General features: G+C 52.2%; 1 protein-coding gene across 1 annotated transcript in view; it reads left to right on the forward strand.

Annotated features, from left to right (window-relative positions):
- The window catches only part of SLC26A9 (solute carrier family 26 (anion exchanger), member 9), a 27523-nt gene extending 4766 nt beyond the window's left edge, over positions 1-22757 (forward strand). The window contains exons 2-21 of the mRNA XM_008580463.1: positions 3820-3962; positions 6697-6836; positions 6965-7075; positions 7725-7900; positions 9427-9591; positions 10149-10301; positions 10631-10713; positions 11440-11587; positions 11842-11955; positions 12157-12234; positions 12796-12891; positions 14376-14482; positions 15235-15304; positions 15427-15519; positions 15657-15767; positions 16612-16893; positions 17919-17973; positions 19627-19772; positions 21245-21316; positions 22710-22757. Coding sequence (XP_008578685.1) covers positions 3838-3962; positions 6697-6836; positions 6965-7075; positions 7725-7900; positions 9427-9591; positions 10149-10301; positions 10631-10713; positions 11440-11587; positions 11842-11955; positions 12157-12234; positions 12796-12891; positions 14376-14482; positions 15235-15304; positions 15427-15519; positions 15657-15767; positions 16612-16893; positions 17919-17973; positions 19627-19772; positions 21245-21316; positions 22710-22757 — 2373 coding nt within the window. The 5' untranslated portion in view covers positions 3820-3837. The remainder of the gene's footprint in view (positions 1-3819; positions 3963-6696; positions 6837-6964; positions 7076-7724; positions 7901-9426; positions 9592-10148; positions 10302-10630; positions 10714-11439; positions 11588-11841; positions 11956-12156; positions 12235-12795; positions 12892-14375; positions 14483-15234; positions 15305-15426; positions 15520-15656; positions 15768-16611; positions 16894-17918; positions 17974-19626; positions 19773-21244; positions 21317-22709) is intronic.
- Positions 22758-26423: the final 3666 nt, after the last annotated feature.

A 26423-nucleotide genomic window follows, 5' to 3' on the forward strand; every position in this document is an offset into this window, starting at 1 on the left:
CCCCCCCCCCCCCACGCTGGCTCGCCCTTGTCCGCCTCTCCCATCCCCCTCTGCTCCAGGGCTCCGAGGCCTGAAGGACTGGCTGGAGATGAAGCAACCTCCCCTCCTAAGCCCCACCCCACCTCAACCCCTGTTCTTGGAATTAGGAAGTGTGGTGAGAGCACTGCCTCACCAGGAGCTGGGGCGACTCCTGTGCCTGGGGATTTGCGACTCTGTCTGTCATCGTCCTGGGAAAACCAAGACCAGGAGAGGAGGCAGAACCCAAGGCAGAGCCCTTAGGAGGAGAAACAGAGACCAGAAATGCTGTCCCATCTGCTGAGAGAGGTCACCAAGATGGTACAAAAGGGCACTCTGGATGCCATTCGGGGGACAACTCCCAAAGAGCAGGGATCAGCATTGTCGCTGGAAGGTCTGGAGCTCCTTCCAGCAGGAGCACTTGAGTTGGAGTCAGAGGCCTGGTTCACATGTCATCCGACCTCTCTCCAAGACTCAGGTTCTTCTTCCACAAAATGAGAGGATGGAACCAGCGTAGTCCTCAGAGTCCCTTCTAGACAAAACTTTTTGACTCTTGACTGGCTGCTCGTTCTCTTTTTTGTGTGGTGCAAACTCAGAATTGCGAAAGCTCCCAGAACCTTCTCCCCTCAGCACCATGTTTCTGGAATGGAATGGGCAGAGATTGTGGGGAAAGGACAGATTTGGTATTCCAGTAAAACAAGGAAGCTTTTTTCCTTGTTTGCCTGTGTCACAGGGGACTCCCCTGGCCTCTAGTCCCCCATCTGTAGGGAAGTCTACCCTGAAGGGCAGAAACAGTCCTGAGTCACCTACCTGTTGCTCTCTGAAGGATTTCCACCTGCCCCACCCCTTCCCACCCTCCCTTCCCTGGAAGAGACAGTCAGGAATGGCCAAGGCCAACACCAGTGTATGGGCTGGAGAGGCATCCCTCAGGGCCCGGGTGGTCAGGAGAGGCCTCATGGAAGAAGGGGAGGAGGGCAAGCAGTGGAAGGAGAGGGGAGGCGGAGGGACCGAGGCAAGCGTTAGGGATGGGCAGGTCTCGAGGAGCAGAAATGAGTCAGGGCATCTCAGGTGAGGAGAAAAGCGTGAACAGAGACCCAGGCTTATGCAGGGCGTGCTGAACGGGCCAGCCTGGACAGTGTGCAGGGACCCAGCCCACAAACCTGCTGAATCCACCAAAACAAGGCCAGAGGATAAAAAACCAAAATGCCAAAATAAGGAGTTTGGGCGTCATCCTCCTGGAATTGAGGAAGATGGAGGTTTCTGAGCAGGGGTATAAGCTGGATCAGAGGGCCCAGGGCTGGAGGGCGGGAAATCAGAAGGCTATTGCCATAGTCCAGGTGCAAGGTAAGACTTGAGGAGGGGGGGATGGGACCGGGCACAGGACCGGAGGCAATGGACAGGAGAGAAGAAAGGAAGGAAGGAGAGAAATGGCAGGAAAAGGAAGGAAATAGCAACGGGGTTGAATGAACAACTTGATGTGGAGGCTGAGGGGGAAGAGAAAGGACAGGAACTGTAGGGGTGGCCTGGGTGACAGAGAGAAAGGGACGACTGAGGGAATGAGGAAACTGGGGGAGAGCGAGCTGGGATAGTAGGGTTCAGCAGGATCAGACATTAACAACACCCCTCCCCACAAACACATCACTAGAACTTAAGGCTTCGGGAGCAGCCTGGGAACACACTTCAGGGATCACTGCCTGCTAGCTGGCATGGACGCAAGATATCACCTTCTCTTCCATAGGACTCTCCTTTTCTGACTCAGCCCCCTTGAAATTTCTGGATATTTCTCTGCAAGTGGTCTGTTCAGTGGCCTGGGATAGACTCCTCAAACCGCAGGTGTTCCTCAGAAGTGAGGTCTGGAGCTCTGGGTTCCTCTGGGCTGGGCGGGGAGTATGCTTCCCCCGCACTGCTCCCACAGAGCCCTCCAGGCAAACCACCTGGAAAGCCAGACCCTGCAGAGGGCGGGGAGGAAAAGCAAGACCACCCTGCCTCACTGGACGGTGAAGAGCTGGAAGCTTCTGAATGGTCTCTCCCATGAGGAAGAAAGCATCCTCCCATCTTAATCATAGTAACCATTGTGTTTCCATTGACTGGGTGCCTGCAAAAGGCCAGCCTCACACACAGGATCTCATTCAATCCTCACAGCAACTGCCTGGGACTGTTATTACCCCCATTTACAGATGAAGAAACTGTATCTTTGATCCCGGGTCATCCTGGCTCTAAAACTTGTGCTGTTTTCCTTATGCCACTCTGTCTCTCATGTCTCCCACTGAAATGTCTCACATGCCATTGCCCTTATTCAATTCTGCCCATGTCTTCTCCAAAACACCATGCATTGATTCACTCCATAAGCCCTTGTGGCGTACATTCAAGGTGCCAGGCAAGCAGCTAGGCTCGGGTGCCCTGCATAGGTTTGTCACTCCATCATCCCTTCCATGGGGTATCATCTATGGGGCTTTGCGGAGCACCCAGCCCTTGCCTATAATTCACAGTGGACCTTGGGGTCCCAACACCAAATGGGTGGAAAGCACCAGCCCAACCTTCATCAACTTAAGTCCAATCTTGTTAATAATAGGACCTCACATTTACCTCATTCCTTACGTTTTACATAATCCCTTCTTTTCCATGAACTCATCTGATCTTCACAACAACCCCGTGAGATAGTCATTTACCCTTATTTTACAGGAATCTGAGGTTCATAGAGGTAATGTCACCTGCTCCACTTCACTAGTAAAGCCAGGACCAGAACCTAGGTTTCTGGGTGTTGAGTGAATGCTCTTTCTCTCTCTCCCCAGTGTCCTCTTCCACAAAAGGCCTCCCCCAGGTTCTCCCCTAGGAAGGAGGGGGCATCCCTTGCCCCCTATGTCATTACTCATTTTCAGCCACATCTCAACTCTTTTGCCAAATGGGCCACCCACATTCCCAGACATAAATCCTCTCTCTAAGCCTGCCCCATCTCTTTCTTCCCCTTCCTTCCTCCTCCATGGTCCTCCCTGCAGCTTATTCCAGCTCTGGGAGGCAGGGGATGGGACGGGGAACCAATAGTTGGAAGAGGGAGGGGGAAAGGTTCCTCTGGGCCTCAGGGGCCCTGGTACTTAGCTCTGCCCAACTCAGCTCCTGGAACATCAGCAAGGTTGCGCAAAAGCCAGGAGAGCAACACCAGTACACAAGGGTGGGGGAAAGGTTAGGCACAGGAAGCCGTGGGAGAGACAGCCAGTCGCGGGCCATCCTGACTTCCCCAAACACACCATTGTCTCCTCTGGGGAAAACTGTTGGTGAAGTCCTGGGTGTCTTATTCAAGAAGGGTCCTCCTGAGGTCACCTGGGCTATCCCCCTGCCTCCGGGCAGGCTGTTTTCCTTGTTTCTTCCAAGCTGACTGGTATGAACCTTTCTGCCAGGGAAACTGAGTCCTGGGGAGAGAGAGTGGCTGTGGGGGCACCAGATGTCCAGAGGGAGTAGGATTGATACACTGAATCCAGCTGTGACTCCTGCCCTTGTATTGCCACCTCCTCTTTGCTTGGTGTTCGGCGGAGGTGACGGTGATGTCACAGGTGTGGAGTGCCAACCACGTGCTGGGCGCCAAGCAAAACAGCTAGGGCAAGAGTGTGCATCATCAGTGCCTGGGAAGGAAGGCCACCAAAAAATGAGTCTGGTGGAAAGACGACAGAGGGAAGGGAGGCACCTTGCTGGCTGGGGCGGGGAAGACCAGGATAAAACTCTGCTGCAGCGAGGACCGGAGAGAGAAGGCTCAAGCTGGCCCTGGGGAGGGATGCCCCCTCAGCCTGCCTTACTCTGCTTCTTCCAAAGCTTGTAAATGCCCCAGACATGAGCCAGCCCAGGCCCCGCTACGTGGTAGACAGAGCCGCATACTCTCTCACCCTCTTCGATGATGAGTTTGAGAAGAAGGACCGGACATACCCAGTGGGAGAGAAACTTCGCAATGCACTCAGGTAACGTGGCCCAGAGCCCAGAGTCCTCTTTCCTCTGCTCCCCGCCAAAATTGTTCCAGCACCAGGGCATGGCTCCTGCACCAGTATACTGAAGGCAGGATTTAAGGAAGCCCTGGGGAGGTGAGGTTCTGAACCCTGAATTTGAGATCTTATAATCTCGTCTGTACCGAGGCCCCTGGAGGGATGGGGAGTAGGAGCAAGAACCATCCACAGCTTCAGAAGGTGGTGGGGTATCCCCAGCCCCCTGCATGGGGTTTCCCCATGTTCTCAGTCCACCCTCTCTTGGGCATTTCAGGGAGCTGTAGACGGATGTGCTACAACATGAAGGGGTAGGAAGCATCAGAGTCCTACTCCATGCCCTTTTCTCTCCTTACCAAAAAAACCTAAAGCCACCATCCCTTGTCCTCCTTACCAAAAAAACTTAAAGCTCCACCCTGTGTCCTCTTTCCTTCTGGACCTGTCCTCATTCCTTCACCTGGTCCGTAGAATGCCCAAAGGGACCCTAAATTCCTGGGCTCTCTTGAAGGGGACCTACCAGTCATGGTACAAGCCCCCAGGCTCTTTCCACTCTCAGGTCCCTGGAACTGAGAAGGTAGGTAGTGAAACTGTGTCTCTGAGGAAGGGGCTACACAAGGTGATCTGTGCCCAGAGCCCCAGAGCCTGAGGCCACGAGCTTTACCCTCCCCCTTCGCAGACTTCTGGCAGACCTCACTCAGGCTGTGGGCTGGCTCTCCCTCACTCCCCTGGGGAAACAGCTGATTCAGTTACCTGGATTGAGGTCACTGGCAATGGCTGAAGTGGAGTTGCAGGTGGAACTGGTTCAGGCTGGGGGAATCACCCACTTGAGTTTTTGCTAAAAGTCCCAGCCCAACCCTGCTTCTCTTGGGAGGCCCCATCTCTGCCCATTTGCAGTCAAGATCTTAGGTGCACAGTGTCTGGGCACTGTACCCATAGCTGTGCTCCTCAGACGGGTGGGCTCTGCCAGTCTGTATGCCCAAAGAGTTTAAGTTTGGGGTGCTTCTGAGGAATGAGTGGATCTGCTGTTGTCCTAAAAGATCAGGATGATGAAAACTATAAAGGGATATAGAGAACTAATAATTCCCATGTTGCTGGCATGAGAGCCATGAACAAGGCTGGCACACAAGAAGGTACTCCTGTAAATATTTGTTTAATGAATGAATGAATATCTAGAAAGCTAATTCTCTCCACTTCCTTCTTGGCCTCTGGGGCCTCTGCATAGGTGTTTCACACCTGTTTCCAGTTCTTCTTTCAGGCTTCAGATTTCTTTGCCCAACATCTGGCAGACTTGCAAGTACGATTGGGCATGTACTAGCCCTCAAATGAGTTGCTTTTCTTTCCCTAGCCAGCTCTCTATTCATCAGTCTAGTTTTCTCTGCCACAAACAAACCTGATAGAGCTCCTGCAAAGCTGGTTCTCTCTTAGAACAAGGCTTTAGAGATGCATTAAGCAATTCACCATCAGTACACCTCCCCTTCCACCATCCCAGGAATAGAAGAGGCACCCACGGGCCCCAGAGGAGACTGGGGAATCAGATGTGGATGGTGATGCGACTCCATGGAGTGTTAGTTGGGACAGAAAATCTGCCCAGTTTTTCCAGGGTACAAAGCATTGTCTGTGTTGGTTTCACAGGGGGACCCAGTGTCAGGGAAACTATTGTTGAGCAATAGCAAAGACCAAGAATTGGTGCTGGGCAGGAAAGGGCGCCTAATCAGAGCAGGCCAGTGAGTCACCAGATGGGCCTGAGTATTTGAGTTCCCTCAACTGGGAGAAGAAAAGCAAATGCCCCCCACCCCCTCCCTTCCAGTCATCAATCAATCCACAGCTGTCACCCTTGAGTTTGCAGGCCCTTGTTCCTACCGCTCCTGAGTTTCTATGAAAGGACCTCAAGGTGTTCAACAAACAGGGAAAGGATCAACTCTCCCCACCCTGCATTAATCAGAGAACAGCTCCCCCATTCTTCCCTCCTCTGCTGATGAATTAGCAGGGGAAAGAACTCTGGTATTGGAGCCATCACACATAAAGGATGGTGAGTCAGCAGAGGTGCACCCTGCAGGACAATAGAGCCTTCCTTTTGGGGGATGTTTTAAGAAAAATGGCAGTGGGCAGCCCCCGCTCAGACTGAGTTTCAATACCATCCCATCCTTTCACTTATTCATTCATTCATTCATTCAACAAATATTTACTAAGCATCCTGTGTAATGCTCAAGGTGTGCAAAGATGATCAAGAGAGACAGACTTCTCACCATGGTGGGTTTGCTGTCTAGTGGGAGAGACAGACAAAAACCAAGTGATTACAACACAGAGTGCACACGGAGCTGCAGAAGCCAGGGGAAGGCACCCAGGCCCGTGTCAGTCAGACAGGAACTCAGAGAAGCCTTTCCTGGAGAAGGCCATCCGAGCCGAGGGTGGGCCTGGTAGCTCAGAAGGCTGAGCCACCATCAAGTTTATACCTTTAAGCAGACTCTTGTAGACCTCCCAGGTGAGCAGCCAGCAGTCCCAGGGTGTGTTGATGGGCTCTCAAGACAAAATTCCTGCCTCTTCTTCTCAGTGTCCCTGGCACACAGGATTGTGTCGGCTCTCAGCATCAGACCTGAAATCTGAGTGAATTTTGAGTGAAAAAATGAATGAAATGAACAGGATATTACAATCCTCTCCAACTCAGAGCGTCCAACTCATGCAGAGCTGACTGGTAACCTGCCCTCTTCCTGTCCAGATGTTCCTCAGCCAAGATCAAGACCGTGGTGTTTGGGCTGCTGCCTGTGCTCTCCTGGCTCCCCAAGTACAAGATCAAAGACTATCTCATCCCCGACGTGCTTGGCGGACTCAGTGGGGGAACTATCCAGGTCCCACAAGGTAAAGAGGTCCCCTCAGCCAGAACTGGCCTGCTGCTCCCCATCCCTCTCCCCACCCCGACCCCTTCTCTATGTGACTCCTATAAGCCAGTTGTGCTCCTGAGCCCTCAATCGCTTTGTCCTCTGCAGGCATGGCATTTGCTCTGCTGGCCAACCTTCCTGCAGTCAATGGCCTCTATTCCTCCTTCTTCCCCCTGCTGACCTACTTCTTCCTGGGGGGTGTGCACCAGATGGTGCCAGGTAAGGCCTCTCCCCTCTCAGCAGGCAGGATGACCTGGATGCGTGGTGTGGCCAAGGGGGGTCGGGTGATTTTCCATCTGCATTCTCCTAGAGTTGGGGCTGGTAGGTCCTGAAGGGAGAGTCCCTATGAGTGTCAGTCCCAGGTCCTAGTTGACCTTGGAGAAACCACCGAGCCTCCATAAGCTCAGTCAGCAATACCTGTTCCATCTCCCTCCCTGGAATGAGAGGAAGACTTGGCAGAACAAGATTCACCATATGCTATAAAGGGCTAAACAGATGTGAGAAATCACTGTCTAACTCTCAGGCTAGTCCCAGGAGCCCACTGCAGGGACACTCAGAGTTCTCTGGTGCTAAGTGAGATGCAGAAAAAGGGCTGGTCACAAAGGCTGGTTTCTGGTTCTGGCTCTGCTTGTATTTCTAAGTGCATTTCCTCATGTGTCAAATAGGTAATATCGACAATTGAGGTGAAAGCACCTTGAAAAGCATAGATCGTGGTTAGATATGAATGGTTGTTGGAAACTTGGAGAGGATCCCTGGAGGTTTGGGCATCCATCCCTCTGGGGGTTTGGAAGCATTCCTGGGCCCCTTTCTGGCTTCCATGGGCGTGGTCCAAACCTCTGATTTTTGCCGGCTGCGTGGGGCACCACAGGTACCTTTGCCGTTATCAGCATCCTGGTGGGTAACGTCTGTCTGCAGCTGGCCCCAGAGTCGAAATTCCAGGTCTTCAACAATGCCACCAATGAGAGCTATGTGGACACGGCAGCCATGGAGGCAGAGAGGCTGCATGTGTCGGCAACGCTAGCCTGCCTGACTGCCATCATCCAGGTGAGGGACCCCCGTCCCTGCCAGGGCCCCACCTCAGGAGGGCCTCACACTGCCCTGCCCCTGCCTCAAAGTCCCCATTTTGGTGTTAAATCTGATTTAAGTCTCTACCTCCCCTCTCATCCCCATCCCAGGGCCAAAAAGACCTTGAAAATTCAGAGTATCTCCTCACCTGCATCTAGCATGACCATACATACAGCGATTACATCTGATAAAACTGTCCTGAGCCTAAAAACTGTCTAAAAGACTCCCAGCCTCTCTCCCCTACCCCTTGGAGAAACCCAGCTCTCTGCCAGCACAGTCTTCCAGACTGCTAAATTGCTCTAACATCCCCCTCTGGCGTCCTGCACTCCAAGCCACAGCATCAGTTACACAGCATAGACTGAGCTTCTATAAAGTACTGCAAAGGATTCTAGTAGGGTTTATGAAGAGAAGCACAGCACGATAGAATGCAAGAGCAGGAAGCAGCTTAGAGAGCACCTTTCATTCATTCATTCATTCAGTTAACGTTTTGTGCCAAGAACTGGGGACACAAAGATAAGTAAGAAAGAGGCCAGTTGACAAGTTGCTCACAGTCCAGCAGAGGAAGCAGCCACATCAACAGATGAAATTGCCTGCAGTGAGATAAACCACATGGTGGAACTACTCTTATGTAGCTGTAGGAACCCAGGAGAGAGAGTCAGAGAAAACCTCAAAGAGCAGATGACATTTGACCTCAGTCTTAAAAGATGAGTAGAAATTAACCAGTTATCAAATGAACAAGTTGCAGAAGGATGGTCCAGGCAGAGAAAACAGCACCCAAAAGCACTGAGGCCTAAAAGAGTGTGATCTGACCAGGGAAGGGCAAGGAGTTTGGTGTGGCTGAAGGATAGAGGGCCAGAGAAGAGACTGGAAAAGTAGGCAGGGGGCAGACAATGAAGTCTGGGGTCTGTACCTAAGCAACAGCTTTAGGTTCAATTAGCAATTTATGAGGATCATTGGGGCTGCAGAGAAGATGATGGGTGGGAGGTGGATCAGAATCAAGGCAGGGGACCTGTTGGGAGACTCCTCAGAGGCCCAGGCAGGAGTAATGAAGGTCTAGACTAGGGTGGTGGCCGTGGAGGGAGAGATGGGGGTGGACTTAAGGAACATTTTTTCAGGTGCATTAACAGGGCTTGATGATAGATTGGATGTGGGAGGTAAGGGAGGATGACTCCCAAGTTTTTGGTTGGGCAATCAGGTTTATTGTGGTGGTGTCATTTACTGAGAGAGGAAACACTGGGGGAGGACCAGGTTTTTTTTAACAGGTAAGGAAACTGAAGCCAGAGGTGAAGTGACAAAGAGGCCAGTGCCCTAAAGGAACCAAAGGTCTGATGGCAGGCACATTGGGTATAGTGAAGGGCAGGACAAGGTCACACAGGGCTCATTTCCCTAGAGCTACTGCTGTCCCAGGGATGCATGAAACTCCAGGCCTGGGGTTGGTCTGGCAGGTTGTGGGAGCAGCTGGCCCACCTTGGTCTCCCCTGCCGCCCCATTCCTCCTCCTTTCAGATGGGCCTGGGCTTCATGCAGTTTGGCTTTGTGGCCATCTACCTCTCTGAGTCCTTCATCCGGGGCTTCATGACGGCTGCTGGCCTGCAGATCCTGATCTCGGTATTTAAGTACATCTTCGGACTGACCATCTCCTCCTACTCAGGCCTAGGATCCATCATCTATGTGAGTCTGGGGACGCATCCCTGCAAATGGGGTGGGGCCCAAGCAGACAGAGTTTACTGTTTTAAGAAGTCGTGAACTTCTCATTACGAGATGTTCTCAAGCAAGGGCTGGCTGACCCACTGTTCAGAGAGGATTCCAAGAAGGTTCCCACCTTGGGAGGGAGGGTTGAACGTGTGACCTCAAGGGCTCCCTGTGGCTCTCTATGGTTAATCCCTGCGTAAAGGAGATACACACTCTCTATTAGTTCCACATTCCAGTGCCTCAACCCCTCCCTGACTGGGAAGTCCTTCCTTATGTCTAATCTTCAACCCTCCTTCTTTAACTTGAGCTCCTCTAGAGAAAAAAAAAAGCATTCCTACCACAGCATGAGCTCCAGATGTGCCCTTTGGGAGAGGGTGGTGGAAGATGGGGCGGTGTCTGTGACCAGGGCCTGGGCTCTGCTTTGGAGTGCCTCCATTAGCGTTGATGACATCCCTCCTCTGGGTCAGGCCCTCAAGGGTGGGAGTAGTATGGGAAGAAGAGGTGGGAGCCTGTGAGCATGATGCTCTCTCCTCCAGACCTTCATTGACATTTGCAAAAGCCTCCCCCACACCAACATCGCCTCGCTCATCTTCGCCCTCATCAGCGGTGCTGTCCTGGCGCTGGTAAAGGAGCTCAATGCTCGCTACATGCACAAGATCCGCTTCCCCATCCCTACAGAGATGATCGTGGTAAGGAGCTAGCGGGGGGTGGGAGCGTTTGGAGGGCCAAACTGGAGAGGCTGTGAGAAGAGAAATCCAGACCCAGTCAGGCCCAGGGGAGCCCCACCCATCCCCACCTACCTCCTCCACTGGCAGCCATTGAGACAGGAAATCCATCTGGAATCCATCCCATCCCCCTGCATATGGCTCTTCCTCTCTTCCTGCTCCTCAGGTGGTTCCTCCTCACGGAGGCAGGGGAGTGGGATTTGGGACCCCCACAGAAAGGGGAGACTTGGAAGAGCCTCCTGCCCTGTCTCCAATTTAGGGCCGATCCCCATTCTGCACTTTGGTGTTTGCAGGTGGTGGTGGCGACAGCTATCTCCGGGGGCTATAAGATGCCCCAGAAGTATCAAATGCAGATCGTGGGAGAGATCCAACAGGGGTGAGTCCAGGTAGCCCAGAAGCCTGGCCCCACCCTCACCACACCCCCCACCAAGGCCTGGGCTCAGAGACAGAGATGAGATGAACTCTGCGAAAGTGTATTATAAGTTGTGTGACATTGACCACATGGGAATTATCACTGTTCCTATTGGAAAGTGAGTCTTAACAGCCACACTCTCCCGTAAGTCTTCAGTCTATGCTGTTGAACAGAGCCTCTCTGAGCAGCCGCTTGCTGGCACTTTGCCTTGCTGTAATGCACTGGCTCTTTCCATCCATGCAGAAAGGAAGCTGTTAGGATCAACGAAATTCATCAAGCTTCGACTCTGCGCCAGGCATCACGCTGGGCCCTGGAGGGAGAGGGCAAGGCCATCCTGCACGCAGAGTTGGAGGGAGGGAGGCCTCGCAGCACCGGGGGCCTGGGAGTCTGGGACTAGTGAGCATAAAGAGTCCAGAACCCACGAGTAAACAAATGAGGTCCGGCCACTTACTGGCTCTGTGACCTTGGGCAAGTTGGGTTCTCTAAGCCTCGGTTTCCTCCTTCGTGAAACAGGAGTGACGGTGCCTACCCTACAGGGCCCTACTGAGGGTCTGGATCGGCTGGGATGACTTATGTAAAGACCCTGGCACACAGTGGGGGCCTGGCTGGTCCCTGTGGGCTGATGAAGGACTCCGCTGTCTTCCCTCTCCTCACACCCGGGGTCTTGCCTCCTTTCTGGCTCCTTGGCAGGTTCCCCACTCCGGTGTCACCTGTGGTTTCGCAGTGGAAGGACATGTTTGGCACAGCCTTCTCCTTGGCCATCGTGAGCTACGTCATCAACCTGGCTATGGGTCGAACCCTGGCCAATAAGCACGGCTATGACGTGGATTCTAACCAGGTAGCTGAGGCCGTCCCTGGCAGGGCTGGGCAGGCTGGGAAACAGAGTCCTGGCAAGAGATATCGTGGGGCTCTTTGGGCTGAGGTGAGGCAGGCTGCCTGCCAGCAGGGTGTAGGAGTCTCTGACCTCCTCTTTGTTGGGAGTGTGTGACTTTAGAGCAGCAGGTCACTGTCAATTCCTAGGCCCTAGACCAGCTTGCACAGGCTGGTCACAGGTTGGTCCCTGCCCCTGCCCCACTGCTCCTCTCCCCACAGGAGATGATCGCCCTTGGCTGCAGCAATTTCTTTGGCTCCTTCTTTAAAATCCATGTCATCTGCTGTGCTCTCTCTGTCACGCTGTCTGTGGATGGAGCTGGAGGAAAATCCCAGGTGAGCCCTGTACTAGAGGAGTGGAGTAAGGGAGACAACAGCACAGTTGCCCTGGGGACTCCAGGCACCTCAGGCCAGGCCAGCCCTTCTCCAGCCTTCCTCTTCCCTCCTGTCTTCACTCCAACAAAGGCATCCATCAGACACAAATCAAGAGCACGGGTTTCCCACCTATCCCCTCTTCCCAACTCTTTCTCTGAATAGGTGGCAAGCCTGTGCGTGTCTCTGGTGGTGATGATCACCATGCTGGTCCTGGGGCGTTACCTGTACTCTCTACCCAAGGTAAGAGCCCAGCCAGAGAGCAGAGGCCAGTGGGAGACTCCAGTAAGAGCAATCCCTAAAAGTGTGTAGCAGATTTCACGTTACAAAGTCCCATCATTGTCACACTTAATCACACCTGTGAGGGAGACAATGCGGGTTTTATGCTTCCCATTTTACAGGTGAGGGAAACTGAGACTGAGAGAGTCTAAATGATCTGACCCTGGTGAGAGCGCTCACAGTGCAGGGAGAGCCTCAAACTCCAGCCTCTGGCCTCAGAGTTGGATCCCCAGGCAGTGTTTACGAGTACCTGTGAGGGCCAGGCCAGCTATGCGGGCTGCAAGCTCGGGCCATGTAGGTAGGAGGGAAGAGAGGAAAGGTAAAGATGAGGCCGGGATGCACCACTGGCTCTAACGCCTGCACTTCCCAAACCTGAGACAGAGTGCAGAGACTCGGGGACTCTGCCTGGGGAGGTGTTCTAGAACTCCACCTCTGTCCTGCCGGGCTCCAGGGTCAGGTGGGTGTAGGAAGGGCAGGAAGACTGGGACTCCCCAGGTGACAGGGAGTAATGTTCTGCTTCTTTAGTCTGTGCTAGGAGCCCTGATAGCTGTCAACCTCAAGAACTCCCTCAAGCAACTTGCCGATCCCTACTACCTGTGGAGGAAAAGCAAGCTGGAATGTGTAGGTATCGGGCAGCCTCTGGCTACCCACCCCTGCTTCTGCCCCTCGTCCAACCCCACAGGCCTGTCAGCCGATCCCGTCCTAATGAGGAACCCTCTGGTCTGCTGCTCCCTAATTAGTATAGCCAAGGAGTTAAGAGTCTAGGTTTTGGAGTGAGACGGCCTGTGTTCAAATCCTAACTCATCCGTTCACTGGTACTGAAGCCAATAGCTAGTCCCTTAACCTCTCTGAGTCTCAGCTTTCTCATCTGTGAAATGGGTATTTTATATTCTCTACCCCGTAGGGTTTCTTATGAGGAAGAAATACGAGTAAGCCACATGTTGTCTGAATTGTGTTTTGTGCTCAATAAAATTTAGCTGTTCTTATTTTTATGACTTATAGCTCTGAAAAAGCAAAAGGAAAATGTTCCCCCTAAAATTCTAGAACATAAAGCCAGAGGACCAGGATCTTGAGGAGGCTGCTAGACTTCCCTGGGGTTCTATTTCCTCATCTATAAATGGAGGTGACAGTCATGGCTGCGTCACACACTGGTTCTGAGGATTAAGTGAGATCATAGCGGGAAAGCATATGTAACTATAAACATTCTGCAGATGATTTATAGTTATGATTAGTCACATACTCCATCCATTGGACCATAGTAACAGAGGCTACCATGTATTGACGATGCTGTGTTAATTTCCATGTAAGCCCCACTGTAACCTATGAGAAAGGACTTGCTAACCTTCTATAAAGACGATGAAACCAAGGCTCACAATGGTTGAGTAAATCATCAAAGGCCACAGAGGTAGTAAGTGGTAAAGTCTGGATTGCAACTCCAAGTCTTGGACTCCAAACCTCTGGGTTACACTGTCTCCTAGGGGAGGGAGCCTCACCCTCGTGGTGCAGGAAAGGAAATCCTCAAAGCCAAAGAAGTGAATGGTCTGTCTGGGGGTCTCCTAGTGAGGCAGTGATGAAAATAAAGAGAAAAATTACATCCCAATTCTCAGCCCAAGGATGTGTTTTTACCACACCCCAACCACCCCCCTGCTATGGCAATAGTCCCTTGTATTCATCTAGTGCTTGGTGGTCCCACCTGATCTCCACAATTCCCTACAGGAATCCAGGCAGATTTATTTTCTTTAGAGGACATCGGGGTTCCTAAAGGTCCACAGGTGACAATTATCAGAACTTCATCCAATCCTGCCCCCCGCCCCCACACACAGGCCCCAGGCCATCAGGTCAGGAAGCATTTGCCAGCACCTGTCAGAGCACGTGCAGTGTGTGTGCTGGGGTTTCTGTCACAAACACAGACAAGATCAGGCAGCCACACTCAATCTCAGGGAAATAGGCAAGTGTAACCAAAGCATAAATACATAAAACATTGCAAAAATGCAGTAAAAAGGGAAGGGTGGGTCTGAGGTTGTGCTAGCAGAGAATGGTTTTCAGCCTCCCTGAAAGAGGCAGTTTTCTCCCCACGCCTGCTTTTGACATCTCTCTCCTCACAGTGTATCTGGGTGGTGACCTTCCTCTCCACCTTCTTCCTGAGCCTGCCGTACGGTGTGGCAGTGGGTGTCACCTTCTCCGTCCTGGTCGTGGTCTTCCAGACCCAGTTGTAAGTAACAGCCTCCCCCCTCCCAGGCACAGCTGTGCGGGCCCTGGGCCACCTACCAAGAGCTCCCGTGCTGAGGCCTCGCTTAGCCCCCTGCTCCCTGCACTTTCTGGACCTGGCACTGGAGGTGCTGCCAGGCCCAAGGAGAGCCCAACCCAGCCAGGACTGTGGGCACAGGCTGGGTTGTCTGAGTTCCCTTATTGTGAAAACCCCACAGGAAGCCAGCAAGGTCTTGGAGGGCTGGGGAAGGAGGCAGAGAAAGTAGAGAAAGAGCAAGTGGGTGAATCCCAAGTCTTTCCAGAGGCACTGCCAGAACCCCAGACCAAGTGCGACCCCACCCCAGGGCAGAGGACAGATGCTGTGTTTTTCCTATAAAAAGATTTAGTAGTACAGGCCAAAGGTACCAGAGGGAGGGGTCCCAACCAGGGCAGGAAGGATGGTGAATTGAGAAAACCCTGTTTTCTGTTCTTGAGAACTCAGAACCAGGAAGTGGTGACTCCAGGGCCACTTAAGCTTGTCACCTTGTGTACCCACTCCCCTTCTCTCCCCTGAACCCCAGCTGGGAGCTATATCAAGGGCCTGACTGTCCTCTCCCTAGTTATAGTCTAACCATAGGTCTCCAGTGCAAAATGACAAACACAACAAGCCCAGGGTTGAGGACAGGACCTTGTCGTACCCCGGCTCTCCCCAGGCCCCCCACCAGGCCCACTTGCTGTTAGCTTTCTCTTACATTTCTCTTTTCCTTCTTCATGAAGTCGAAACGGCTACGCTCTGGCCCCGGTCATGGACACTGACATCTACGTGAATCCCAAGACCTACAACAGGGTGGGTAACGGCCACCTCTTTTGGCCTCCCTCTTCTGCCCTGTCCCACCCCAAGGAGAAGAGGTTTTTTAAAAAAGCCAATAAAGACATTTCTGTGACCTGAGCTCAGTCTCCCTGTCACAGGTCCAGGAAATTGAGGGGATTAAGATCGTCACTTACTGCTCCCCTCTGTACTTTGCCAACTCAGAAATCTTCAGGCAAAAGGTCATTGCCAAGGTAAGACTCAGTTGTTGGTGACCAGAGGGGCTGGACAGAGGGTGGCCAGAAGATGAAGCAGAAAGGGGCTGGGAGCCAAGAGCAGGCCTCCCCCTAAGGGGTCGGAGGTCAAGATTGCTGTGGCTCTCTCCCTACAGACAGGAATGGACCCCCAGAAAGTATTGCTAGCCAAGCAGAAATACCTCAAGAAGCAGGAGAAGAGAACAAGGCCCCCACAACCGAGGAATTCTCTATTCATGAAAACCAAGGTGAACCGAGGCGAGGGACAGCCCCCATGCCCTGCTTCCCTGCCCGTTCTGATCTTGCCCCCGGGTACCCCACCTCCAGCACCCAGAGAGGCAAAGACAGAAAGTCCCTGGGATCCCTGCCTGGTGGCCCCTGGCCATCCTTCTTGGGGAAGGGGCTGCCCGCTCCCAAGGTAACTACTGAGCTCCCATTGTCGCTCCCCATTTTCTTTTTTTTGTCTTTTTCCGTGTCCGGCAACGGTTTGCAACCCTCAGTGTCGCCCCCGTACCAGACCGGGACCGGCAACGGGATCGCAACCCTCGGTGCTGCCCCCGCGCCTCGCTCAGCCAGTGAGCGGGAACCGGTCTGTATGTGGGATCCGAACCCTCGGACGGGAGCGCTGCCGCGCTTCCCAAGCGGCGCACTAGCGCAGTGAGCCACCGGGCCGGCCCATCACTCCCCATTTTCTAGCTAAGACAGGATATGGCCCACGGACTTATGAACTGCCCCCGATGGGGAGCGTCAGTGAATTTCCCGGCGTGCTAGCCAGGCTGCGGTGGGTGTGGGAGTCCTGAGGAAATGCAGGCAGGCAGAGACAGATGCAAAAAGGAGCTCAGTCTTCTCCTAAGAGCCTTCCTCCCAGAGCAGTGAGAGGCTCCGGTGCCTCTCTCAGAGGGTTCTCCAACTCGGTCTGGGTCGGAGGAGACCAAGGGAGAGGCCTGTCCCGCGGGTTTGCGGGCTTGCGCTCACCACCGCCACACTGAGTTACCCGCGTGCTCCTGCACCTTCTTTGCCCCTCCCTCAGCCATAGCAAAGTCCCATCCAGTTTGATGGTCCTGACTCTGCCTCTCCTGCCCCACCCTCCAGACTGTCTCCCTGCAGGAGCTGCAGCAGGACTTTGAGAATACCTCCCCGATCGACCCCAACAACAACCAGACTCCTGCCAACGGCGCCAGCGTGTCCTACATTACCTTCAGCCACGACCCCTCCTCAGCTGCCCAGTGTGAGCCGCCGGTCCCTGCTGAGTGCCCCAGTGAGCCCAGTGACACACTGGCCAGCGTCCCGCCCTTCGTTACCTTCCACACCCTCATCCTTGACATGAGTGGAGTCAGCTTTGTGGACCTGATGGGCATCAAAGCCCTGGCCAAGGTGAGGCCCTGGGGGGGGGGGGTGCTGGCCCCCAGCCCTGCTGTCCCTTTCCTCAAAGCCCTCATTCAACAAGCTGGGGGATGCGAAAGTTTCCTAAGGATCCCTCCTTTCCCCAGACGTACATGACCAGGACAGGATGCTCTCAGCAGAGCAGGCCCAGACAGCCCATGACAATGAGTCACTGGAGGGGGCTACCAGGCCCCACTCTTCCACCCTACCCTAGCAAAGGCCATCCCAAGTTCCCTCTCAGGCCACCAGGGACCCACCCCAGGGTCCTCTGAGTAGAGTCTAGCTCGGTCCCTGATTCATGGTCTGCTGCCCCTTCCCACACTCACTGGCCAACCTAGAGGAGAAGAAGAAATAGCATCAGTGCCCCCACACCCTCAGGCCAAACAGGCAGCCCACAGGACATCTCGAATCATTGTATCCACCAGAACAACTTTTCAGCAGCAGCCTCCAATGGCAGAGAATCAGCAAACCTCAGAGGTGGCTCATGAGGAGGCAAACCAGGGGAAACAGAGGAACACAGAGAACTCACGGGCTGATGTCACCACCAGCCACGTGCTGGTGCCAAGAAGGCCCCCTCCCGAGCCTGGGGTCTCAGTTTGCTTCCCTCCAGAGATCTGGAGCCCAGGCCAGCCATGGTGGAAGCCCTGGCCTCTCTGAACCTCAGTCCTGCCCTGAAGCTTTTGCCTGAAGCCACAAAGTCAGGAAAGAAGTGGAGTTTGGGAATCTAAGCTACTGAAAGAAAAGATCTGGCCCCACAAGAAGGGGCCGTGATGACTTTAAGTGCCTGCCACATGGGCAAAGCCCCATTTCCGCCCACTTTCCAGAGGAGCCTCAGCCAACACTCCAGAGAAAACAGCGTGCTTTGCTGCTATTTTTATCCTCGGCTGCCAGGGCTCTCAGGGTGGCTTATCTTTTTGGTCCCCCTCTGAAGTGTGTTTAGTGAATCACTTTTGAGACCCACTCAGAACATTCTTTTCCTTTTGTCTCCCTCCGCACACCCTCCCCAACACTTCCAGCTGAGCTCCACCTATGGGAAGATCGGCGTGAAAGTCTTCTTGGTGAATATTCATGGTAAGAGGAAGAGGACATTTAGGGGACTGAAAGGCTGGCAAGGGGGCGAGGGTGGGAACAGGTTGGTAGGGGCTGAAGAGTAAAGGGGGTGAAAATGAGAGCACCCACATATTTCCCAAAACTGCTGCCTGCTCACAAGAGCCTCAGATAAATGTCAAAAGAGACTGGCTAGATCATAGAAACATCCTGGGGGTCTCAACAACAAAGTGGGGGTCATGCAGTTGAGAAAGGATAGCTAGGATTCTAATCTGCCCCATCATTAATTTGCCATGTATCTTTGGCCAAGTCGCTTTATCTGTCTAGGGGTCTATTTCTACCTATGTAAAAAGAGGGGGTCAACTGGATAAATTTGGGGATCTTTGCCAAATCAGAAAGTCCACAGATCTAGGGCCGGCCCGGTGGCGCACTGCTACAGTGCGTCGCTTGGGAGCACGGTGGCACTCCCGCCGAGGGTTCGGATCCCACATACAGACCGGTTCCCGCTCACTGGCTGAGCGAGGTGCGGGAGCAACACCGAGGGTTGCGATCCCGTTGCCGGTCCCGGTCCGGTACGGGCGCGACACTGAGGGTTGCAATCCGTTGCTGGACACGAAAAAAAAAAAAAAGAAAGTCCACAGATCTAGGGCCGGCCCGGTGGCGCACTGCTACAGTGCGTCGCTTGGGAGCACGGTGGCACTCCCGCCGAGGGTTCGGATCCCACATACAGACCGGTTCCCGCTCACTGGCTGAGCGAGGTGCGGGAGCAACACCGAGGGTTGCGATCCCGTTGCCGGTCCCGGTCCGGTACGGGCGCGACACTGAGGGTTGCAATCCGTTGCTGGACACGAAAAAAGACAAAAAGGAAAAAAAAAAAAAAAAAAAGAAAGTCCACAGATCTATATAAGCATAAAGCTTACACATACCCTAACTAGGGAACGTACAGATACGCAGTTTTACATGCATGCATTCTCCAAAGGGTGCATGTACACAGCCCCAAGGGCATGGCCACAGAGCAGTGGACATTCACATCATTAGCACATATGCAAAGTGCAGGGATGTGGAAATACAGCAAATGCACACAAACACACAAGAGAATGTGAAGGGACACAAACACACAGGTCTAGCTTCCTGCAAAGGATCAGATCCCTTCCAGCAGGGCTGCATGTCCCAGGCCCTTCAGAGAGTCCACTCAGGGAGAGAATCTGCAATGACAATGACCTGCTATGATGCGCTCCAGAGTTAGAATCAGTGGATTCGTCTCACCTCACTAGACACTCCCTCAGGAAACCATCTCTAGGATTTGGTAAGAGTAAGAATTCTGCCACACATTGGAAGTTGCTGGAAAAGTCTAAGTAAACAAGAGGAAGGATGGGCCCTTAGGGGATAGAATTGGCAGCAGCCTGCTCATGGACATTTTAGCTTTTCCCTCTGGAATTGCTACAAAGTACCAACTTCCTAAATCAAACTGCTTCCTTCTGCCCTGCGTTGAAGGTTCAGCATCCTCAAGCTCACATCGCCCTCTGCTGTCCAGAACTGATATTGCAATGCCAGTGCCATGGCCCTCGGGGACAGCAAGTCCTCCCCTCCCTGCTCTGGTCTCACCATCTTCCCCCACCCCCAGCTCCAACCCACGTTGGCTGTTATCTTTCTGAAGGTTATCTTTGCTCCTTCCAGCCCAGGTGTACAATGACATCAGCCATGGAGGCGTCTTTGAGGACGGGTGTCTGGAGCACAACCACGTCTTTCCCAGCATACATGATGCAGTCCTCTTCGCCCAGGCAAATACCAGAGAAGAGGCCCCAGCACACGACTTCCAAAGGGTAAGGTCCCTGCGCCCGGAGAATCCTATGGTCCAGGGCATTGCAATGGCAGGACCAAGGAGCATTAGAAAAAACGTAGGAGAAGGTTTGAGTTCCAGCACCAATTCCGCCATTTCATTTTCTGAATCTGTTTCCTTATCTGTAGAATGGACACCATCAGCTACCATTACCTACCTCACAGGCTTTTCCTCTTGTTTTAGGGTGAAATGATAATTATACCTTTCAGGTCACTTGAAAGCATTTTGTATACTGTAAAAATCCTTAATTAATATTAATGTCCTCAGTGTTCATAACACCAAGGTCAAGGGTTTGGATCCCCTTACAGGCCAGCCACCTAAAAACAAACAAAAGCATTAATGTCCTCATCTCACAGACACCCAAAGCGTAGGACATTATGCCTAGCATTCTGGCATCGCTCCTTCACTCTTTCTACAAGGGGATTTGGCGAAGGGGTGGGAGTAAGCCTGCCAGTTTTAGTTTAGCAGAGCCTGGAGATTTCAGGCTGGCGATGGATGAAGAGGCTGGGTTTGAGTTTTGACATTTGATTTACTAGTAAGTGGTATGCAAATGAGATGCAAATAACACTGTCTAGGATTCCAGAAAGCTGAGGAGTCAGAAAAAGCCCACCTCCTTGGAGCTCCTATCCGGATCTCCCCAGCCACCTCCCACCCCCCACGATTGCCTCCCAGCTCAGCCTCTGCCCTTGGTCTCCCAAGACTCCGTCTGTGCCCCAGCCTGCGGTAAAAACCTCCCTGCCTTCTGTGGGTCATTCTGGGCCTAGATCAATGATTTGCTCTTTGCCTTAAGAAACTGGTGAAGGTGAAGCCATCTGCTCTAAGTGCCAAAAGAACTGCCAAGGAAAACACGGGCTTCGGCTCCACACTTAGAGGGAAACTCTTGAGGGAGCAACAAGCTTTCCTGCTTCATGAACCTGTCCACAAAGCAAAGAGAAGGAGATTCCAGATGGATCCTCATGATTTGTTATTACACTAATAATATCCAGTGATTACCATTTATATATAATTTATTGTTTATATGTTTATAAATAATTTATATTGTATGTTACATATTTACCTATTCCAGAATATATGCATATACATAAATTACATACACACACACCTTTCCAACAGCATGGTGAATTTGATGATCCTGCTCTCACAGATGAGGACAAAGATTCTCAGGGACAGGAAGGGAATTCCTCACAGTCAGGCGGCTAGCCAGTCACCCTTGTAGCTAGGACAATTACAGGCCCAGAAGGGAGGGCAGACCCTGATGCACATCTGTCTGGAGTAGGGGAGGACCACTGCTGTGCTATACTTTGTGAGGCAGGAGGGGAAAGGGGTGACAGGATGAGTAAGGCATCAGGAACACAATGCCCCCCAGAGCCCGCCATGTGTCCCTCCTCTGCCACCATGCTCCGACTTCACTGTTCAGTCACTGGAGCTCATCCACACCGGCTTCCCCCTCTCCAGGCTCCAGTGGACCCCGAGCTCTCCTTGTACGATTCAGAGGCCGACAGTCCCAGCTACTGGGACTTAGAGCAGGTGAGCTGAGGGACAGGGATGTGAGGGTGGGAGAGGCACAGCAGAGAGGGAGGAAGGGGACACTTTTAGATACAAGGGGTTCATGGGGCTCCCTCACCTCCAGGCCAGAAAAGTCACCTTGAAGGCAACAAGTTTCATTCTTATCCTTCTGTTAGTAGCAGATCTTAACTCTTCTCAGCCCTGAGAGGCATGATGGGGGACAGGAGAGTCACTGACCAAGTCCTCAAGAACTATCTATTCTTAACTAGCCATCACGCCAGCCAGGTGATCTTGGGCCAGCCACATGATACCTCTGGCCCCCAGCTTTGTGATCTGTAAAACAAGGGAAATAGGGGTAGTACCTGTCCCATCTACCTCCCAAGATTAGTGGGGGAAGTCGTTCATCTTTCATTAATTCAACAGGTATTTCTAGAGGGCCTACCACTTGCCTGATGCAGTCCCAGGGTGGGCACATACGAGGGTTCTTCAGAAAGTTCATGGAAAAATAGAATTGAAAGATGGTATGAATCCTTCCATAAACTTTCTGAAGTAACCTCATAGCAGTGAACAAAACAAAGGCCCCTACCCTTTGGAATCTTGTATTCTGGGAGAATTGGATGAATTCTAGGGGTACAAATGAATTATTATTGCATGTATAATAATATTTACAATAATATGTAATAATTATAATTTACAAATGAATTATATTGCAATTATTATTTATTATGAACTAAAAGCTATGCAGATAGGAGGGGTTACTATCCCCACAGGGCCCGTGAAAATTAGCACTACTCTGATGCCCTGAATTAAAAGAAGCCAGATGGCTATGTTTACAGAAATCTGGCTAAGGGTGTATTCAAAATAACATCTCTTTGTGCCTCTTCCCTTCTTTTTTGGGCTCGAGTTCCATGGTCCTCTGAATACATCTTGCAGAGTGCTGATGGCAGGTGGGAGACATTAGAAAATAGAGCTGGATTTGGCAGACTGATTTCTGTGCCCCCCCCCCCGCACACCCCCCTGGAATCTCCAGCACATTCCAAAAAATCTGGATAGGACCAAAATAATTTTTCAAAGTGGAAAAGGACTTTAGAGTTTATCTAGTCTCAACCTTGATTTTATCTAACATAGAAAATAGAGCCAAAAGGGGGAAGGGCCATGTGGAAGGTCACACAGCACACCCAGACCATTCAAAATTAGATTCCAGCACCTTCTCCTGTCGCTGCCGAAGCTGCTCAGCTCTCAGACTGACCGCGCCTCTCCCTTGTGCACACCCATGCTCACTCTCACACGTACAGTCTCTCGCAATGCCTCTTTCTGGCCAGAGGTCCATAGGGTCAGCTCCTGGTTGCAGCCACCTGACTCCAACAGGTCTAACAATCTCCCTTCTCCCCCTTCCTTCCCGTGGCCCCTGCAGGAGATGTTCGGAAGCATGTTTCACACAGAGACCTTGACCGCCCTGTGAGGGCCCAGCCAATCCCCATGCTGCCTCCAGAGCGCCTGGCACGTGGGACTTCCATGAAGGATAAGCCCATGAGCCTGGGATCACAACTAGTGACAGGGGGAGGAGAACACGTCCACCAGGACTTGGCTCCTTTCTCGCCTCCTCCTCCTTTCTCCTCCCCCTCCCTTCCTCCTCGCATCTCTAGAGAGAGCATCTCAGCAGCAGGAGAGCCTGCTCTGACAGGAGTGAGTCTGGCGAACCCACCTCCTCACCCCACCCCTGAGCCCCCTGCCCCGCCAGCCCTGCTCACTCCAGGCAGCAAAGCCTCCTGCTCACTCCACCCTGCCCAGCCATGCCCTGCTTGCAGCAGCTGCTGTACACCTTGACTTCCAGTCCTTAAGAGCCAAGAACAGAAGGACAAGTACAACTATGCAGACCTGGTGTCCTAGAGCCTGCATGGCTCGGTGTCAGGTGGTGTCGGGCTGTCACAGGATACAGGGATGAACTTGGTTAGGATTCTGTGGCTCGACTCCTCCAGCCATCCCAACTCTGTCCCTGGCAGCTCTGCACCATGGGGAACATGTGCTCCCCACAACCCAGAAGTCTCTGTCTTGGTAACTATGTCCCTTCCTCCTCATCCCAAGGCTGCCATGACCTCCACTGCTGTTTAGCACATCAGACTCTAGCCTGGGCAGTGGCCAGGGCCCTCCAGACCACCAGAGCTACCTCCCCAGGGCCAGCCCACCAAGGCACTGCCTCAGTCTCCTGAAAACTCATTACCCCTGCCCTCAGGGTCAACTCCTTTCTACTCATCCATCCTTTTGGGGTTCCAACCCCTGGCAGAATTCTCTAGCAACCTAGCAATAGTACCAGGTATTCTGCACAAAAGCTTTTGGAAATCTCTTTTTGCACCAGAGGGGGGTGGTGCTAGTGCCAAACCAAGGCAAACTGTGGGACCTGGGCCCTGACAGTCCCCCTGACTTCAGGGCCTATCAGGGAAACACCTCCGCTTGGCAAACCTGCCTTGTCCTTCTCCACTTGGCAAAGAGCCAATCATTCTAACTCTGCCTTATCGGCTTGTGGCCCAGACCCAGGATGGGGTCCTTCTGCCAGGCAAGGGTAAAAGCCCTCCAGGGACCAGCTGCATTTCCCAACTGGGTGCAGACGTGGAAAAGGGTTGATCTAGGTTGGGACTTTGTCCACAGGGATTTCTTAACAACCTAGGACCTGAGACCATCTTCTAGGAAAGATGAAAATAGAGGTTAAGTTTTCCATGTATATAGGGAGGTAACCAGAGTAACCCTACTGTTGACTTGAAAATAAATGGGTTCCATGTGCAAGTGTTTTGTAAAATTTCCATGGAAGTGCACAGAAAATCTTCAGACCTCTCCTCACTGCATCACCCAAGCTCCTTCCACTTAATGACCCCTACCCCAACAAGCTGGGCTGGCCTAGCCTGGAAAACATCCCAGTTCCTAACTCTGACCTGACTGTGTTTTGTGTCTGTGTGTTGGGTGAGCTGACCAGCCAGCATGTCTTCTTAGAGTTAAAAGAGGGAGTGCTGGCAGAGCCAGCACATTCTTGGCCCAAGAGCATTGCTTCTCTGTGCATTCATTATGCCATCAAGCTGCCAGTGAAACTCAAAACTTGGAAGGCAGAAGACGATGTTATCTGGGATTCACTGTGCCCAGCACTTGAAGTGCCAAATTCCAAGAGGACAAGAACCTTAGCCAATGACAACTCACCCTCCCCTACTCCACCTCCTTCCAAGTCTATCTCAGGCCCAGGAGTTGGGGAAAAGTCACAGGGTCTCAGGACATCCCAAGTCAGCATTCCCCTTTGAACCAAGTGTCCAGATCCCCTGAGGACTTGATGAAGTGACCGTTAACCCCAAGGCCGGCCTTAGAACTGAGGGGAATTGCTGACTCAGATGGCCTGGCGTTGGGGCTCAGGAGGGATTTGCAACACATCCAGGGGTACAAGTGCTCACAGAGCCCACTGCAGATGTACAATCAGAATCACACGAGGCAGAGGGAGGACACGGAAGACAACTTCACTGTTGGAGTACTTCAGAAAGAGCACAGATTCACACAGATCACTCTTCTGGAAATGATTGAGGCAGGAAGCGGGGGGCAAGGTAGCAAAGTAATCCAGAATTTCAATACTTCTGAATGTTCTTAGTGATATTGACCTGTGATGATAGGATTCCCGGGGAGGACTGGGAACATTATCTCTTGACATATTTGTGTAATTTATTTAATTTAAATGCCATTCTCCTTTTGTTCATTTTGGTAATAAAGTGTTTTTGAAATGAGAACAAATGTGTGTGTTAGGTGGTGTTTTAGTCCATTTTGTGTTGCTATAACAGAAATACTTGACACTGGGTAATGTATAAAGAACAGAGGTTTATTTGGCTTACGATTCTGGGACAGCTGCATCTGGCACGGGCCTCAGGCTGCTTCCACTCGTGGTGGAAAGTGGCAGCAGCCGGTGGGTACAAGCAGATCACATGGCGAGAGGAAGCAAGAGAGAGAGAGGGGAGGTACCAGGTCCTTTTTAACAATGAGCTCTCACAGAAATAGATTGAGAACTCACTCATGACAACCCCTGTCCCCCACCATGGACAGCATTAATCCATTCATGAGGGATCCACCCCCCATGACCCAAACAGCTCCCAACACTGCCACATGGGGGATCAGATTTCCACATGAACTATGGGGGGACAACACATCCGAACTCTATTGGGTGTTTTTACAGAGAGGCAAACAAGTCGCCTCCAAGGATAGCTGGCCTTGCTCTGCACTATCTTGAGTGGAGGCAATGAGGGCCTGAGACTTCTCCGTGAGCCTCCCGGCTCCTCTCCAGGTTCTGGTTTCCCACTCCTGGGAATGAATAAACTTCCATGATCCAGCTGAAGAGCAGAGATCGGAGACAGAAGACTGGGCTGGGAGATCCACAGACCCAGGACCAGCTCCCAGAGCCAACTCTGTACCTTCACGGCTGTGAGAGAAGTCACAGTCCCATCATCCCTTCTGCATACCCTTCACTCACTGATTCTTCCACGTTCTGGAGGTGTCTGTTAAGGGCCAACCCCAACAATGCTCAACAAAGCCTTCAGAGTCCTTCGTTTGGGGGAGCACACAATCTAACCCCACTTTTCCCTCCCCTGTGTGTGAGACAATGTGAGATTACTCTCAAGTGTCCAACAAGCTAGGCTGACTCCCAACTTTGTTTACTAACAGTAGGAAAGGGAAGGAGATAAGAGGAATCACAGGAAAACAAAGAGCAAAGGCATGATGGAGACAGAAATAGGATGAAGTGGGAAGAGATGAAGGACCTAAGATAAGACAAAGCAAAGAGGGGAGGGAGTTGAACGGTCAGTGGGACAGAGATACATGGGAACAAAGAGTTGGGGAGAACTAGGAGGGGGAGAAAGGGGTGAAGGAGGGGGAGGATGCATTGCAGAGGCAGAGAAGTCAGCAAGTTCCAAAATGATATTTATTTAAGATAAACTAATCTTGCTTTATCCTGCTCTTCAGCTAGGCTGTGGGATTTGGACAAATTAGCAATTAATATCCCTCCCGTTTGTGTTTTAGATTTTTTCTAATGATGCTATCTTAGCCTGAATCCCCCTGAAAGTAGAATCTGAGACAAAAGCCTCTGCACAGACTATTTAAGAAATGATTC

The sequence above is a fragment of the Galeopterus variegatus genome, unplaced genomic scaffold, assembly GCF_000696425.1.
Source record: "Galeopterus variegatus unplaced genomic scaffold, G_variegatus-3.0.2 Scaffold86, whole genome shotgun sequence".
NCBI classification, from domain to species: Eukaryota; Metazoa; Chordata; class Mammalia; order Dermoptera; family Cynocephalidae; genus Galeopterus; species Galeopterus variegatus.